At 36.7% G+C, this 19,713-nt stretch overlaps 1 protein-coding gene across 1 annotated transcript in view; it reads right to left on the bottom strand.

The window, feature by feature from the left end:
- The window catches only part of LOC109600332 (hemicentin-1), a 56,423-nt gene extending 36,945 nt beyond the window's left edge, over positions 1–19,478 (bottom strand). The window contains exon 1 of the mRNA XM_020016471.2: positions 19,103–19,478. Within this exon, the coding sequence (XP_019872030.1) occupies positions 19,103–19,154 (52 nt within the window). The 5' untranslated portion in view covers positions 19,155–19,478. The remainder of the gene's footprint in view (positions 1–19,102) is intronic.
- Between the last annotated feature and the right edge of the window lie 235 nt (positions 19,479–19,713).

Below are 19,713 nucleotides of genomic sequence, written 5' to 3'. Positions count from 1 at the left end.
ACGATAATCACCGTCCTCCGAAACAATCGAAATCTCGAAATCAGTCACTCACACGAACCACCAACAAAGCGGAACCAAATCAACTTCCCACAAAACGTCCTAATTAAGGCCACCCCTGTTTCTATTTAGAAAAACATGGACGTTCAATTTTGCCATCCAATAAAACGTTCAGTAACAGTCGCTTAAATTTTAATTAAAGACCGATTGTGAACGATCACGCCGCAATCGATGGATCTGAGGCGGTGTTCGACGAAATCCCCACAATTAAAGCAATTCAAAGGATTCAGACGATTCGGAAGATAACGTTGTATTGAAGTTTTTAATTATGGAGATGGAGGTGCAAAGTTTAATACATTTATGTCGCATTTAAATAATGAACAGAATTAGAATGGGTTCCACCTGTTGTAAAGGGAAGTGCCAACTTTATGGAACTACAATTGGCTGAATATATTCAGACGTTCAAAGTTTGGGAACTGCGGTTATTAGACCGCAGTCTCGGCGAATCGGGGCTAATATTTCGAAATATGTGAATAAAGGAAAAACTAATTAAAACTATCGAGATTTACGGCGCAAGTTGGACAATGCGCTTTCATCCCTTTTGCAGTATCAATCAAAATCCTCAAGAAAAAACTCAAGTCGTAAAACAACTGAAATCAAAGGTAACTTTCTCTGCTCAACTTTATTTTTACGTCTCGTACCTGTGTGTACGGATCCATTAGTTTAATGCCCCAAGTTTCTCTCTCTGCGAACGCTAAAAAATTATCAAACTCGCCACTTTTTAATGCCCCCAATACAATTTCTCTTCTTTCCGTTTCATTCTAATAATAGAATACTTTATGTGTGCGCCTTTCAGGTCGTGAAAGAAGCCACACAGTCGTGGCAAAGGGAATAAAACCGTTATGTAAAACTAAGAGAGACACAGGAGAAAAATGTGCAATTAGTATTAACGATTTCAATAAAACCACTTTGAAGTGCACCTCCCCATTCAGCGGGATACATTGTGCGTCCGTCCTCAAACGTATGTCTGAACTTGTCCGGAGCCACACCGTTATATAAAATTAGTCGTGGTGCGGAGGCAGTGATGGAGGATAATTAGGTGAAACGGGTGGATGATGTGTTTCCTGACTGGGAAAAAAATTTATTTATCCCGGCTTAATGAGGCCGGCAAAATAAACAATTGCCGGAGTTTTTTCCTTTTATTTTAAGTACACATAAACATAATTAATTTTTTTGACGAAGGAAAATATTTACTCTTTTTTAAGGTTGTAGGAGTAACAAAGGAGTGTGTGACAGACATTGGTGAATGTTTCCAGATAAAACTCATCCCATCTTGTTCATTCATTGTTCCACCATCAGGAATAATAAAGTTGCCTCATTGTACGGTGCCGTAAACTGTATCTCCTCCCGTGGGTTAAAAACGATAATTATATTTTGTCTCGCCTGATATACTTAACGAAGACGGTTATAATGGTAAATCTTTATAAAGTCGAGCACGAAATGGGCGCCCTAATGAATTTTGTGCTTAAAACTTGAAGCAATTCCTCTGCCAACTTGACGCAAAGATAAGAGTGCCGTCATTAAAAATGGATGTGTTTATTCGTTGCCCAAAAAAACTTATTAAATTACACTCCCGCGTTATTCGAAAAGTTCCTTTATTTGTTTATCCTGTTGTGCGCCTTCCGCGGAAATAAAATTAAAATGCATAATTACATTAGTCGAAAAAATAACGAAAACATTTTATCCTTGTTAACTCTCCTTGTTCTTTATTCGCCTGACTTGTAATATGAATAAATATCTAACTTTTTTCCTGCCGGCCGCAAACTTAAAGGGGAACATAAATCCAGAGGAACTCGTCCTGTATCTAATTATGCTCCGATTTTAAACTACCTCACCTATTAACCAACGGCCAAACTTTTAACGATGTTGTTAAAAATTTATACACTTAAATATTTTATTCGATCTGCGAAAAACCATTTTTTTTTTTTTTTGTTTTGATCAGAGGCGTAAATATTTTTATTAGTTATTTCGGGTTTACGGCATAATAATTCAATTAAAAGGTCGGACCGAACGGATTATAAAAGTGAATTAAACGCGTCATAAAAATCGACAGCACCCCGCCCACCCCCTCGATGGGCCGTTATTTATTTGGCATTCTTAATTAAATTTGCGCCCCGGATACATTTTGAGTGCATCCAATTTCCAAGTTGCTCGTTGCACTTTAGTGTATTAATATAACTTGATGTATTAAGTTATGATTAGTTGGTTGTGATGTGGAGTTTGTGACGTCGGCGAAGCCCGAACTTCCGTAGTGCGACATTTTTTTAAGCCCCCGGAGGCGCTTATTAGGAAATGGTCCGCGAACGACTAAACAGCAGACAACAATGGGGGAGGGAAACGTTGGAGTGGCTGTGTGAGAAGTGACGAACGGGACCGTAACCATTGTTAAACAGCCGGAAATTTATCAGCCGTCTAAACGACCGCGAACGTCGGAGGAGGCGGCGGTTTCTTCCCGACAATGATCCACTTGTTTATGTGTGACTCATTATCCAGGATTAAAAGTCGAAACGTGTTGCGATACGCTTCGAGGGACGCACCACATTCAAATCGAGGGTTCCAACCGGCGAATCGTCGACGCCTTTTCTTTTCTTTTCTTTTAACCGTTTAAATTGAAGGTGACTCACTCTAAGAGCTTCATCTTTCCTTTGAGCTTCTTTCAAGAAGATCATAGTGAAAGCAGCATCAGTAATTTATCAGTTTAAATCCTTAAGAATGAACTGAATTTTTGACACTTTGTGGTTTCAAGACATTATTTTCTATTTTTAGTTATAATTTGTTAAATTGAATAATCACAAATTGATTAACGTTTGAAGATTATATCGGTTTAACCAAGAATAATGTTTTAAGGTACAATTCTTGAATCAATACGAAGGTTGAACCTTTGAAACCTTATTGCTTCTCAATGACACCAAATTGATGAAGAATATTTGACTGTTGGTGACTTTGTTTAACCCTCTACATGTGTCATTGTTGATGTTTATGTTTCTCCAGCACCAAACATTGATGTAAAGTTGCGAAGAGTCGACGAAATTAAAGTCTTAACTGTTCACTTATGTGAAATCTTCGCCGACTTGTCCATTATCCATTGTTTGACTGACAATAGTATTTGTATGGTAAGTTCCCGATACATTATAACTCCGTCATTATTAGACCACTGACAACATTTATTAAACACGCTGACGAAACAGACGGGCATTGTCTCCGTGTTTGATGTCCTTTGTATCTGGTAATTGTCCATTGTATCGGAAAGAGGTGGTGGGAAAAGTCGGACATGTTTTCGGACTCTTCGTCCCCGTCAATGCATCAATATTGTGGACGGATTGCGTTATTCCTGGGCCGGATAATTGTGCCGTATCAGCACCAACATGTGTGTGATACGTGACACCCGTCCCCCGAACGAAACCAGTGACGGGGCTGTTTTTCAAACACTTCAGTTAAGTAACGACAGAGGGAAGAACGCTTCAAGTGTTTGAGACTTTGAATGTTCTAAACAGATAATTGGTCGTCGGCCGTGAACGTCCGGAGCTTCCAACTTTCGAATCTACTTAACCGAACGCCGAACTATAATTAGGCATTACCGCCATAGTTTCGGACGCATCCACGGAAGGGAGGAACATTTTTAAAGTTGCTTCGTTGATAAACATTTGCGAATTATTCAAACGCAATTCCCGTTTGATCATCGACGGCCGAACCAATTAACGGCGACTTTTTTGACGTCCCACCATTAAATGCGTCCCAGTGTTTTTAGTCCATTAAAGTTGATGTTAATTTAGCGGTGATGGTCGGTCATTTTGCAAAACACATTCACGTGTGTCGGTGCGATGCGGTTTTCCGAATTTATTTGCCTCCAAATTGACTATTAAAATAAACCGAACGGCCAGATAACTTTTAATTGACTCCTAAAAGCGTAATGAATCTATGTGGTGGTTAATTTGTTGCGAAGGAATAACTTTGTCAACCGTAATGGTACAATTGAACGTTTTCAATTAACTCTTTCATTGTGATCTCGTTGGCGTGACTCGAGTACTGCCATTGTTGCTCTGCGGGAACTGTAAGATTGTGGGAATCTTTACAACAATAACAACTTAATTTGGCATAATGAGCGTAAACTTTCATAACCTTAATTAATGAGAGAGGACGCGGAGAAAAACTAAAAGTAATGGATTAGATTTTGATAGTCGGAGAGAGAAGACGGAGTCATTAACGAGTCGGATCCGGATAAACCCAAGCAACTCTTTGTTTTATTGTGGCTGGCAACTCCCGACCCTGCAGGTCTTATCTTTCCCAGGGTAAATTATGTTTTACACTACGTGAGACTTTTATCACAAAGGACCTTAAGGATTGTGTTTTTATGCGGCGTCGGCCGAGAGAAAGGGAGTGAGAGAGATCAGTTCATACGGCTCATTAGATGGCAAAGCGTTTTCTGCAGGAAAACAGCAGTTTAAAAAAGAATTATTGTCGGGGGACGGCGACAAATTCTCCTCTTTTCAATGAAACATAATCCATGTGCGAAACGCCCAGACTGTGGGTGGTTTGTGTGTGGGGAGACGGCCAAATTGCATTTATCTATGGCGAAGGGGGACTCATCTATACAACAACTATTTTCTAATGTAGCAATAATAGATCAATAACCGTTTATTGGGGGAAGTTTTCACATACAATATCCGAAGCAATTATCCGTCTAATGAAACTGGGGGAATAAAAATAATATACTTTAAATAAAGTAAGGGATGTGACGGAGCATTTCAGCCAAATTGCAGCCAACTGAATTGGAAGGAAATCTGTAAAATGTGAGAGGAGAAATTGAGAAAATTCGAATGTATCAATTTCTTTCAAAACCACCGACTTTATATGGTCGGGTGTTACTTGATTAAACAGGATTATCCTTGCCTGATTGGCATACAGTTTTATTAATGGTGAAAGACTTATTGCCTCACACATAATTGAAGTAAAAATGCTCTTTTCTGTAGAGAGAACGTCACAGTTACTGATGCATAAAATTAACAACGAAAAGTAAATAGTTTGTTGTACGTCAAAAAATGACAAACCATTTATTCTAAAGAATAAAAGCAGCTCCGACTAAATTATTCAGCGATGGCAACGGTCGTTTTTTCCTTAATGAGCCGCCTTGTTAGTTTTACGTGAAACAAAACGCGGGATTAAACTAAACAAAATATTCGTCATTAGTCAGAAAATGTGGCAGTTAGTTTTGTATGTGGACGATAATTCCGTGTAAGTGGCGGTAATTTGGCGGCGATGGTGTCGACACGAATTACTGCTCTTCATGGGATTCAAATTGTCGTTACAACTTGTAATTGTCAAAACAGTTTACGTACTTTTGCCTCCGCTAATTACGGAACTAATGACTCCATTTGGGATGCTGCACACGAGTGTGAGAATTCTTTGTCGATATCCGAAATAAAAACTCGCTCATTATTCCCGGAAACAAATGAAGTGTTGAAAGATATGCGAGTGCAGCCCTCTCCGGGTTAGTTCGGTGGTGGGTAAATAAACACCGAACTGTTTATCAGCGAAGGACTTATCTTATTTATAGTTGGTCTGATTGTGGTGAGGCGAAGTGAAGAATTTGTTGTTGGCTTAGGTGTTAAATCGTCGGACGATAAGAAGGTGTGACTTTATATCGAGGTTTAAAATAGAACCGGCTTCATTTACATTTCATTTGTTATTATAATAATATATTGCTCATTTTAAACATGCAGATTTAAATATAGTCGTTTAATTATCCGCAACTTGATTAAGATAAATATGCAGAGCATATTAAATAGTGCAGAGCTCGTTGTACAAACAAACCACCATATTACACATCTAAATCCATCATATTGATGAGTGGAGTGTCGTAAACAACGTTCCCCATACCTGGACTCCAATTATAAACAATCTTATGGACTTTCGGCAAGGATGGCTAAAATTAGATTGGCGCAATCCATCCAGCATCCATTTAGTGGCGTTTTAATACATCTTCGGAACGATCATAATAAAATGTACAGTTAAGGTCAACGGCGAACGCCGAACTCGGTCTCCACGTCTCTGCGTCTCCACCACGTTTCCATGTGTGGCATCGAATGTGTCGTTTGCGTCAATCATTCGACCTGCACATGTGTCCTGTGTCTCGGTTTTCGTTCGGGCCGCTCTTTTTTCCAGACCGGATGCACAATTAAAAGACGAAAAAGTGTTTTCCAAACGAATTTCGCTCGACGCCCTTTGATCTTCTAATTGCACTCTTGAATACCTTAAATTGCCTGCTGGCCGCCATTTTTTTTTTTTCGCCGCCTGATTTCCCTTTTTAGGCCAAAGTCGCATTTAATGTACAATAAATGGGGTGGAGGGTCTTCAAAATGTGGAGATAAATTGTCTTTTTATTTCATTCACAAATAACAACAACATTAATATTAAATAAACTGGAATTAATTTGAAAGTTTAAAATTGTTTAATTAATCTGTCATTAATATTATATGTGCTTTACAAATGAAATAAAAGGGATACAATTTTAAGGAATTAATTCGGGGGGGTCTCAGAACAAATCCGTCGGTGGGACAAAAAGAGGTTAAACCTTCGGAAATTTAGTTGGGAATGCAAACGGCATCGCGAATGTAAATTTCGTCATGAAAACGTCATTAAAGCTCGTTGCTCCAAGTAATAGAGGAAGTTTTGCGCCGGGGCGAATTTAATAAAAGAAACCGTAATGTGGCGGCCGAAAAATTTATGAATTGAGCCCCATTCACACACGAAGACACGCGAGCCTTGGAGGATTTCGACTAATGAAGCCGGAGTCGCAGGAAAAAGAAAAGCACTCCAATTGTTTTGGCAGTGAGTTAAATTGTTTTGCCCCCCCCCCGTCAGTCGGGACAATTTAAATTCTGATAGGAAATACATCTAAACATTTCTCAATGGAAATATAAAAAGGGAAAAGTTTGCGTCCCGACTTGCCGGGGGCGGCGCAGATAGCGGTCGTCAAAATTAGATTTTAAATCGAAATGCTCAGATAAGTATGTTTGTGATTTCCATTTTAAGTTTATACGAATTTTATCTATAATCGAGAAAGTGGAACTGCACAACACAAAGTCGGACGAGATTCAATTTTTCCCCGACTTGAGTACGAAGTTTGTATCAATTTATCGTTTAATGCAAGACATGAGACTTTATGCATTTCTACCTTTTATTTGCACTCGTATCGATGCACCGATCCGATCTGATTTCAACTTTTTAATTGACTTCATTTTCATTTCCTGTATAAGCTCATAAAATGCTTACTTACAGTAGTATAGTTTAAACAAACATAAATAAACAGATGCGGTTACAACTGTAACTGTGACGACCGATGTAAATTTATGCAGCGTTTTAAATTTCGCCATTGTAGACATATTTTTCAAGATGCACAATTCATTATAATAAATCTCTCCGCCATTTAAACCGTTTAAAAGAATACGTCCTTTTTAATTTCACTTAGTTCGTCATAATTCAAGTGAAATGGAGACGATTTTTAAGTAGGCTAAACTTTAAACGTAATTTATGTCTAGTTTTGAATAAAACCTCCGGAGATTTCGCAGGATTATTCGCAGTATTACATTTGTGAACAGTAATTATATTTAGGTCCAACTCTGGAGACACCACTGATTGTTATTGATTGACTGATTCAATAATTAAATGATCAATTAAGACAATGAAATCCGGTGTTTATCCTGAATAAACGGTGTGTATTTTTAATTCAAAACATATCAGGATTAGCAGGAGGCACAAGGTGGTAATTATGCACACAAATTTTGGAAAGCAATAAAGTGAATATGAAGATGTTGTGAAAAACTTGTCTGAATATTAATCATATTAAATTTTAAACATGATCCCGAATAACTTAAGATTGCTTTACGGGATACTTCCAAGACGAAACTTTAATTATTTGGTGTAGTGGAAATTTGCAGAGCCCTTAAAATGCATATTTTACGTGTTTTTCCAAGACTCACCTCATAGTTTTATGAAAGTTGAAATTAAAATGCAGCCGCCCAACTTTACGAACAAATGGGTCCACCATTTTTCAACTATTTATTGGTTAATTTCATTTTGTTTACGTGCCAAACTTTTTGACCTCTTAAATCAATTCACTCAAAACTTGAACAATATTGATTCAATAACTCGGAGCCAGACAAACAATGATTACATTCATTTTAAATCTTTTCAAAATTAACTTTTACAGCAGGATATATTGATACTCCGGATTATTCGTTGGACTTCACTGATTAAACACAAATAGGAAATAGTTGAAAAATCAATGAAATATCACTAAAAATGTTTGGATACCTTGTTCTTGTAATGACCGAATTTAAGACTGAAAAGAAGTCCATTTATTGATAAAACTCGTGCACAGAAACGCATTCGGAAGTTGATTTTCGTCCCTTTAAATTCGGCATGGAAATCCGACGATGTTATTAAGCTGCGTCGTGCCCGCGGTTATCCGAACCGCTACGTGACCGTTGAGTAGGGCATCGCCGGAGCCGTGCCCTCCTTACCGGCATCCTGCCTCACCTACGGCTCCCGAAAGCGGACCGAAACAAGAATTCATGTGTTATTAAAAACGTTTGGCGCCCGAAGCGACCGATTCTCGACTGTTTTTTCAATATTTTGGGGCGATCGGCCCATAAATTAGGCGGACGGTCCTACAATCGTTTGGCCTACAATCGGGAGAAGAATGTCTGTTGATGACTCTAATAAGTCGATTTGTTTGTTCAGACAATGACCATTTAAAAAGTATTTGGTAACGTCATAAGTTAATCAAAAAATAATTAAGCAAATATCTTTAATGAGTAAATATTTTAATTTTAAAATTTAAAAATATTAATTTACTCATTTTATAAACATTTTAGAAAATTATACAGTTCATAAATGATTTTAAAGAACGATAATTCTGTGATTGATTTGAAATTTAATAGAAACCACTTTCAATCACCCTAATTACTTTAACTACCCCTAAATGGTATCATTTCTTGTAAACGTTTATGTCGCATTTTATTAATGACTCGTGTAAATATTGTTTTTAAATACAAATTGCTTTTTAAAGGTATTGATTGTCCCTTTAGTCCTCAATTCAAAATTTATAAACAAGCTTGAAATTATCAATAATTTGAGTTTTAAAGAGTAACAAAGGTAAAAAATTCAATAATCGATCGAAACAACCATAAATCAGTCCGTCATTAAATTTATGAGGGTAAAACTTAATTAAAATTTGTCAGATCCTCCGAAGATATCGGTGTCGAAAACAGAAAATCCATTTTCCTCGTCATTACTTCGGACTGGTCCGCATTGGGAAGCTGCGAACAGCCCAACAACCCCATTACCGTAGATCTTATCAATGCGTGCGTAAATGTTGACCGATCCACGCGTAACTCACCCCCCTTTGCACCCTCCAAAAAGCGGATCAACGAAATTCTGTTTACACCAACTTTTGTTCGGTGTCAACGTATTTTTTTTTTTTTTTGGGGCAACGACGAAAGAATCATAATTAAATGGATTTTTTATTAAGTTCGTTACGTTTGTGCTTTTGACGATTACGCGGATTATTCCGGGCCGGAGCTGCTCATCTTTTTTCCTTTATTAATGTATTCTCGACTTTTAAATGGGGGGGGGCGTAATTAGGGATGTTTAATTAGTTGGCAAATGGAAAATAAACGTTGTGCGTTGAAAGAATAAATTGGGAATTAATAATTAATTATAAAAGCATGTTTTTTTCTTCTTTCCTACAATATAATAATTATTTTTTTACTTTATTTTTAGCAAATATTTTATATTAAAATGATTTTTATGTATTGATCCTTGAAAAATATGTATTTGGGCAGTAACTAGTGAAGGAATATTCATCTCGATGGAATATCAAATTGAATGTCAACAACCAAATCTAATATAAAAGTCTGAGAGCAATTCGTTCGTCCGAACACGATATTCTCAGATACATTTCATATAAAGCTGAATTGAAATGCGATCTCGATCTCCCATTAAGCATCTATGACTGAAATAATTGGACATTTCCGTCTGTCCCACTAAAATTTTACTTAAGAACTCAACAAACAATTTAACATAACTTTGCTGGTACGAGAAATATGCCTCTTTGAACCTTAATTAAACGTGTAAAATTTCAAAATCAGATTGTGTTATAAATTGCGTGAAATAACTTCGGTGCATCTCTGCAGATAAAACGCTGAAAACACATACGTGGCGGTGTTTATCCGTTTCGCAATTTCCGTTTGGTTCATTTAAAAGGCTGAAACAACGCTTTTGACAAACTTTATGCCCCGATAAGTGAGTTTTCTTTTGTTTGTGCCGCCACTATGGAATATGGGGTGTTTAAAATTCAACCGGCAATCGCTGCGAACAAATAAAACAAAATCAAAGTTACTTTTAAAGATCCAGTTTCGAGATTTGGCCCTCCCACGAACATCATCAAAGAATTTGGACCGGGGGGGAAGTTTTTTTTTTTGGTGATTTACGATTTCATGAACCTCCCGGATAAAATCCGGGTATTTATAACTAAGATTTACAAACAATTCTGTATTAATTACGTTTTTAGCCGGACACTCCATTTAGGAAAGTGGTTTCTGTTTGTTTGCAACATTTCCTTACAATAAACATGTTTTATTATAAAAGCAGCAAAGTATTTATAACAATGGGTGAGGTAAAAGTATTAGTTACGCAATCGTGTTCAATTAACTTTCCAAGATAAATTACAATTAAATTTTATAACTGTCGTAGAAAGTTTCGGTGCTGCAATTAAAGCTGATCTACATTCAAAATAGTGAAACCAACTTCGTCAACAGTTTCACGCCAGTTAACCGAATTTATTGGGACCCTCTGCACCATCATTTCAAGTAAAATTATTCATTTTAAAAGTATTAAGTCTCCTGTTGTGGCCATTTGAATGATTGGAACGGAATGAGAGCCGTTTCTAAATAATTCCGTGAATAGATGCACTGATGTGCGTCCTTTGAGATGCCAGTCTGCATTTTTGTGGCACTTCGCAAGGCCCCGAGTTACCTGTGTCCCTTTTCTATTCTTAGCCCCAACCGCCGTTCCTAGAAATACTCGTGTAGTCCGCCATGAACAGGTAATCCACCGCAACACTGAAACGTCACACGCATTACCATAAAAAGGAAGAAACATGGGCAGCAATCAGCGCAAAATAATGGTCGGGAATCGTTGATCCGAGATTTTGGCGTGTTTTGTAATCTGGACGGCGTAATTGTTATTCGGGAAACAAATGAAACGTAACCGGTGTTTCTAACTGATCACGAACTTTCGAACTGCCGATAATATGCAAATCTATATTTGAATTGGGACTGCAACAACTGCAACAACTACGGCCGCGTACTCAAACAAAGAATCGACGTTCGCTCTATTTCTGCATTCCGCATTGTTGTCCGAAGTATATGGTCCGAATAAAGCGTAAACATAACATGTTAATTGGGAAGGAGTGTTGCGCAAACAGTTTTAGCTCTGCAACATAAATAATACCGTCGACGAACTCTGCGATAAAACCTTCGAGTTAAATTATCTTTTAAGACGTTGTTGTGGCAACGTCGGTACATTTATAGAATTGTCACTTCACGTAGAACACGGTGAAAGTACATTTTTCATGGGAAAAATCTGATCCAATGGATCTAATCTCGTCGTTTTCTATTTTGCTCCAGTTTAGTTCAAACAGGAGTGATTCCAGTTTAATTGCTCAGATTTGTTTTTGGTTTAATCACCGATCGGATGGACATTATTTAACTAATTGCTCAAGTTGCTTTTCGCCCATTTAAACGTCGATTGGGGCCAATTGTAGAAATTAAATAGTTCACTGAAAGCCATTTGACAATTGTTTCACAAAATTATTTAAAGAAATTGATTTATTTTAATAAATTTTACCCTGTTATCAATCATTTTAGGTCACACTATATATCCAATAACAATTAAATAATGACATTAATCATTTTGTGAGTTAGTATGAAGATATATCTCACTATTTTCTACTTTTTTCATCAATAGAAAAGTATAAAGTTAAAATCTTGAAAAATAATATATCCTGTCAATCATATTTGATCTCTGTGTATGTTTCACTTACCTCAATGCCTTCAATACCTTTCTTGTTCAACATAGATAGATAGATGTTATTTTTCTCATTTTCTGTGGGCAATATATTCATGATAAATTGGCAAAGGCAGGTGTGGCCAGGCATTAATCAGTTTTACCTGACCGAGGAAGAAAAGATCAAAGAATGTTTCCCTTTTGCAGGTCCCACAATGGGGCGACTTTCAGTGGCGATTTACCTGAACTATTATAAAGTAATTCCGCATAAAAGAAATTTTCGTGCTTCCCTCCATTAAATGCCTTACAAATATAGACATGCACGGCTGTTTTGTATAATAAATAAATCATTTAGCAATTTTCAAAGGGTGCCTTTACTTTTTCGCCTCTAATTAACCTTTGGTTACCTCACTCTGTCTGGATATGGATACTCACCTGAAACAAACGTACAAGTTATCATACACATAATAATAATAATAATAAAATGAACGTTGAACGTTTCGGCAGATGTTCCCCACACCAAATCTAATCTAAATATTTATCCGGTGGAAAAAAGCAGAATGCAACGGTCCCTCCGTTAAATGCACCAAATAAACACATATCAATTAAAAAATGATATACAAAAGAGCAGAAATAAAAATAAACTCCCTTTGTGTGTCTGAGTTAACGTGTACAAGTTGGGCCCGACATATTTATTGTAATTGCAGCATGTGTTGCAGCCTACCGCGTTATTTATAACAACACAACAAACACAATAAAACTCCCGAAGCAGCTTGCGCCTCTTCTTAATGCAGCAACTCACAAGAATCTCCCGATAAATTAAAGGACGTCTCAGACAATTTGTTAAAGCAGGATTGGAGAAAGGCTCAGACGCCAACAGTTATTAATTTATAATTTATCATCAATCGATTTCCTTAATTTTGTTTTAATCACGCTTTGATTGATCCTCAGAAAAGGACGCCCACAGTGTCCCGAACGGCGCCACTTTCAACATTTGCATTTCTTTGTCCAGTTATAAATAAGCGGGGGAATGTGTCTCCGGCGTTACATGGTTATATAAAGATATTATCTCGTCCACTGGCAAGATTTACCACGTCTGGACCATAAACAATGGCTTTATTAATATTCCCTGCAATCCCTTTTGTTGAATCTATACAAAAGCTGTGAGTTAGTTAGTCAGGATTAAAATCGGAAGCGAATTGATAAATGTAAAAAATCAGCTTAACTTAAAAATTATTGCTTTATTAATTAAGAGCTTTGGAAGAATAAACAGTGGTAATTGGCTTATTCGTTCCTGCATGGCAAAAGTGTCGTCATCTTATCGCCTTTTCTGACCTTCGACAGTCTGGTTGTTCCGCACGACACTCTAATGCCACAGGTTCGGGCTCAACGACGAGACCGTTAAAACGGGGGGAGATTCCGTGACGAGTCCCCTCGTTAAGTGTTTCCCCCGATCGCTCTAAATAGTTTTAATTGTCGCACGATTAATTCAATTAAATCGACATGAACAAAAATCCCCATTTCCGCTGCGTAATTGAATAAAAGAGTTGCTGTAGCAAAGGAACGATCGATGAGTGGAAGAAAGTGCAAAAATCAATTATGGATGGATCAGTTTACTTTTCCATTTCGTCTCGGTCTAATTTTTCAGTCGTCGCAGACAAATGGCGGACCATTTTTCAGGATCTGCTTAATGCAGTGGACGCAACAGATGATTCTGCGTTCAATTTTATGCAGAAACTTACTCAAATTATTGTTGGTGACGGATTAATCATAATCAATGCAATAACAAAGCTTTGAGGATACTTAATGCAGCATTTGGAGATAAAACAACAACATTATGTTTTACAGAGTGATTGCAGCCAAAAACACACGGATGACTGAACTAATAATTGACAAAGAGATTCATTGAATCAAACAATTTGCAGAGATACAATGTTTTGTTCTGTTGTGTGGCATTTAATTGGTCCACACACAGTTGCACGACATTCTTGCGTTGTACCAACCAACCAACAGACCGACCTCGATTCCGTTTTCTCCACAGATGATTAATCAGATTTCGAGAAATGTTATGACTGACTCAGTTTATTGAATAACGAAGTAAAGTAAGTGGAGCCAAAACCCTAATTAAGACATTGAAATTCGCACCTTGAAGAGGCTTATTTCAATTCCAACTTTCCACTTTTCGGCCTTATTAAATTTAACAAGTCTCCATGTCTGTATCATTCAATTAAGACGTCCGCGATTTATTTAATTCTCCGCTTTCCACAATCGCAAACGTCCCGAGGGTGTCCCGAGGAAAAAATTAATTGACGACCAAGTGTTGAAAAATTGCCACTTTCTCCCGAAATTCGGCCATTTCCATCAAAGGCAATTAATGCGAAAACAAAGTGGAACGCAAACAAAAATTTAATTTATATTATTTGCGTTGAATATAGACAGAGAGAGAGGAAACAAGATGAATTTTGTATAATTCAATTTACATTGGATTTTTATAGAAAAAAACAATTTGAATGTTTGATTTATTTTTTTCGTGTCGGATTTGTGTATGGTATCAACATTTGTGTTTTCCCACTCAATTTCTGCCGATTGTTTTACCAATTCTCTGTTTCGTGTGTGCCACACTTTATTTATCTTTTTGCAATTGCCTCAATAATTGTTATCTATTGTTCCCTCCCGCTTCATTTTATATTTCATTCCGTTTCAATTATTTTTTTTTATTACTACTGCATTAAAAACATATCATGATTGATAATATTTTGTGCATTTGTTTATACTTTTCCATTACATTGTTAAGGTTTCAATTACTTTACAATAAAAAATTTGAATATATATATTTTTATGTAAAATGAACAATATTTTAATTGAAATTATTCAATATTTTTTTCAATTTTTGTCGAATTGTTAAAGTTTCAATAAATTTTAAATTAAAATTTAAACAAAAATCAATAAATTTCAATAATGTTTCACATTCAAATTAATATATATGTTAGCTTACGTCATCACCTTCACCGATGGACCGATGCGACGTGCTCACATCTATTTAGACTAGTTTTGTTTTATAAGCAAATCTGAAGTATTTGTTTACATTTAATATTCGGGGCAGTTCTTAAGAAAGAACCAGGCAGTCAAGCTTTAGATGTCGAGGGTTAAAGTACGTTTGTTGTAATAAAGCGTATTATTGTGAATTTAGTGTTTTAATCAAACTAAAAAGACAGATTAACAGTCGCTAATCTATCATCAGAAGTGGGATAAAGGATATCTTCTCGTGAATTATTTCCGGAAGAAAGGACCTAAAATTTTTTTTTTTTTTTGTGTTTCTTTGTGAACAAACAATGGCAGACAATAGTGAAAAACACAAACGCGCAGTGAGTCCGAACGTTGTGAACATTACCAAAAGTGCATCGGAGAGAGATTAGTAGCAAGAAAGTAACAACAGATTCCAAAAACAAAACATGGAAATTTTATCGACAATGGCCAACGCCCAAACTACTCAAGCAACATTGAAGATGGCTGCGCAGAAGGTTTAAGTGTGGCTGCAGCGCAGTTTCGACTTGTAAGATTTAGAAATTGCATTTGAGGAATATGATTTGAATTTGTCAGGAATGGACGAGTGGGTTACGAAAGAAATAAAAGAACAACCGAATGCCGTTTGATCTCATAAACTCTTCATCAAATTATCAGAGCGCCATCGTTAAAGCCCTTGGACCACTTAAAGACGATATTACGTTTGTTTATGTTGATGATGTGTTGTGCCCTGCTCGACCCATTCAAGAATGTCTTAAGAACTTAAGAAAGGACATTGACGCCCTTAAATATGCAAAAATGTAACTTTTTCCAAACATCTGTGAAATATTTAGGTGTGATCGAAAAAGAACTGGCTGGATATTTCAGACATCTTGTGAAAAACTTTACAACTTTAACAGCACCGATATCTGCATTGTTACGTGAGGGAAAATCTTTTGAATGGACATGTAAATGTGAAAATGTACGATTGACTTCTTATCCGATTTTCAACATTTTTGATCTGGAATTGTCAACCGAACTACATACAGAAGCAAGTTCGTTAGGATTAGATGTCGCTATTAGCTGTAGAATAGAGGAAAGTTGAAACCAAAGTATCACGGACCCTTTGAGGTAACGCATTGTTTACCTAATGAGAGGTACGCACTCCGAAGGATTGGCAGCCGAGGTAGAACTACAATAGCTGCGCATGAACAGTTACGAACCTGGCCAGATACAGAAATTCTATAAGGTATGATGGATATAGATTTATTTAATAAGATTGTGAATGTGTGTAAAGGTCCCTGCTTAGTAGGCTGTTTAAGGTCCCTGTGTATCAGGCTATATGTGAAGGTCCCTGCTTAGTAGGCTATGATTAAGGTCCCTGCTCGGCAGGCTATTTTTAAGGTCCCTGCGTCGCAGGCTATGTTTGAGGTCCCTACTTTGCAGGCTATGTTTAAGGTCCCTACTTTGCAGGCTATGTTTAAAGGTCCCTGCTCGGCAGGCTATTTTTAAGGTCCCTGCTCTGCAGGCTTAGATTGTTGTGTTCTGGGTCTGTGAGACAAGCGGGTAATAGACCTGGTAGTGGTTGAACCGCCTCTGAGCTCCTGGCTAGAATATGGTATCTTTTGATAGCACTTGAGAGTCATGGGTGTAACAGACCTATTGATGGTTGAGCCGCCTCTGAGCTTCTAGTGATTGTTAACTGTGCCGCATAACAGTCTATTTTGTTAAATGAAATAAGGTTTAGACTTAGTTCTTCGAATATATTTTGAGCTTGTACTGCTGCTGTTATAATGTTTACAGATTACCGGTGTCAGGTGAATCTTTGCAGAACTGAGGAAGGTGCGAGGACGCCCCACATGTCAGGAAGGCCGTGTTAGCTTACGTCATCACCTTCACCGATGGACCGATGCGACGTGCTCACATCTATTTAGACTAGTTTTGTTTCATAAGCAAATCTGAAGTATTTGTTTACATTTAATAATCGGGGCAGTTCTTAAGAAAGAACCAGGCAGTCAAGCTTTAGATGTCGAGGGTTAAACTACGTTTGTTGTAATAAAGCGTATTATTGTGAATTTAGTGTTTTAATCAAACTAAAAAGACAGATTAACAGTCGCTAATCTATTTATTTAATAAGATTGATGTGTGAATGTGTGTAAAGGTCCCTGCTTAGTAGGCTGTTTAAGGTCCCTGTGTATCAGGCTATATGTGAAGGTCCCTGCTTAGTAGGCTATGATTAAGGTCCCTGCTCGGCAGGCTATTTTTAAGGTCCCTGCGTCGCAGGCTATGTTTGAGGTCCCTACTTTGCAGGCTATGTTTAAGGTCCCTACTTTGCAGGCTATGTTTAAAGGTCCCTGCTCGGCAGGCTATTTTTAAGGTCCCTGCTCTGCAGGCTTAGATTGTTGTGTTCTGGGTCTGTGAGACAAGCGGGTAATAGACCTGGTAGTGGTTGAACCGCCTCTGAGCTCCTGGCTAGAATATGGTATCTTTTGATAGCACTTGAGAGTCATGGGTGTAACAGACCTGTTGATGGTTGAGCCGCCTCTGAGCTTCTAGTGGTTGTTAACTGTGCCACATAACAGTCTATTTTGTTAAATGAAATAAGGTTTAGACTTAGTTCTTCGAATATATTTTGAGCTTGTACTGCTGTTATAATGTTTACAGATTACCGGTGTCAGGTGAATCTTTGCAAAACTGTGGAAGGGTCGAGGACGCCCCACATGTCAGGAAGGCCGTGTTAGCTTACGTCATCACCTTCACCGATGGACCGATGCGACGTGCTCACATCTATTTAGACTAGTTTTGTTTTATAAGCAAATCTGAAGTATTTGTTTACATTTAATATTCGGGGCAGTTCTTAAGAAAGAACCAGGCAGTCAAGCTTTAGATGTCGAGGGTTAAAGTACGTTTGTTGTAATAAAGCGTATTATTGTGAATTTAGTGTTTTAATCAAACTAAAAAGACAGATTAACAGTCGCTAATCTATCATATATATATATATATATATATATATATATATATATATATATATATATATATATATATATATATTATATTTCAACTAAAAAATTCCATACATTTAAATTTATTAATTAAAAATATATTTTTATATAAAACACATTTTTCAATTTTTTGTTGTATTTATTTGAAATTAATTAATGATTAAGGAATTATTTAATTATTAAATTTTAAGCATTTAAATTAAAGCTGTCCATACACCTAAATCATATTTTCAATTTAAAATCTCAATTAAAGCTTTCCATACACTTAAACCATTATTTATTTTAATTTGTCTTTTTTTTTAATTAAAAAGTGAATTCCATATATTTAAATCGTATGTAATATATTTCTATTTGTTTAAGTTTTTATTATATAAATAAAATTTCAATAATTGATTATTTACTTTTAATATATATATATATTAATTAATATTCGTTTACATATTAAAACATTTTATATTTTACCATACATTTTTTTATTTTTTGTGTTTGTTTAAATATTTTTTCCATTAAAAATTTTAATATTTAAATTAAAGCATCCCATACACATACACATATAGTATTAAATTATTTTTTCAATTTGCTTCACTTTTTTAAATCATTAACTTTTCAGTTAAAAATTTATTTTTTTATAATAAAGTTTAAATATTTTAATCAAAACTTTTCGTATAAATGAATACAATTTAATTCATTTCCATCTTTTGTTTTATTGGCACAGTTTCAATAATTTTTAAATTTTAATTAAAACTTCCCATACACTTTAAATACCTTTTCAATTAAAAACTGGATTTTTATAATATTTTAATTAAAATCGTTCATAAATATAAATATAAAATAGATATTTTATTGTAGTACAGAAATAGGGCGACAATAATTGAATTCCGGGAGTGACAATTAATCGAATAATCCGGCCGGTTGCGAAACGAAAGAAGCCGCACAAGTGCGAAATCCAATAGCAATTTTTTTCCACTTACATAGCAATCCGAGAGTAAACAAATAACGCATGAGTCGCTGCGAATCCATCATGTTCGTTATCGGGCAAAAACAGTTCGTTGTGGTCGTTGAAGTTTCCAATAGCACAAATTCAAATCCTCATCATTCGGAGGTAGGGGGAGGGGGTTCGTAACAGTTAACGGGCACTCAGAGGGAGAGTCACACACCAAATAGCGGGAAGCAAAACCAACACACACTCATCAAAACATTTTATCGCATCGGGTCGCACATCTAATCCCTGAACTGATCACTGAACAATGCACATCGTCCCTCTGTAAAAGTGCGGAGCGGAGCGCGTCGCAAACTTTCGCGTGTGAAAAGAGCGCGCGTCACTATTGCAACAACCCTCACTGACCGAACGCATCGACGGTGTGCGGAGGAATGAGCGCTAAACGCGCTCGTTCGGGATTTCGGCCGCGGCGCGGCGCTGTCCGACTCAGTTCGGCTCGTTCCGGCAACACCGGAGAGACGAGTTGACACCTCGAGAAGGTAGGACCGTTGACAAAGACAGAAGAACAATCAACAAGCAACTGTCGGTTTGGTGCTTGCGAAACGGATGCATAAACAGAGAGAAACGGAGTTCCTTCTTCCT

The sequence above is a fragment of the Aethina tumida genome, chromosome 5 (assembly GCF_024364675.1).
Source record: "Aethina tumida isolate Nest 87 chromosome 5, icAetTumi1.1, whole genome shotgun sequence".
Taxonomy (NCBI): Eukaryota; Metazoa; Arthropoda; class Insecta; order Coleoptera; family Nitidulidae; genus Aethina; species Aethina tumida.
The sequence above is the reverse complement of the archived record's forward strand: the minus strand, read 5'-3'. Positions and strand labels throughout refer to the sequence as shown.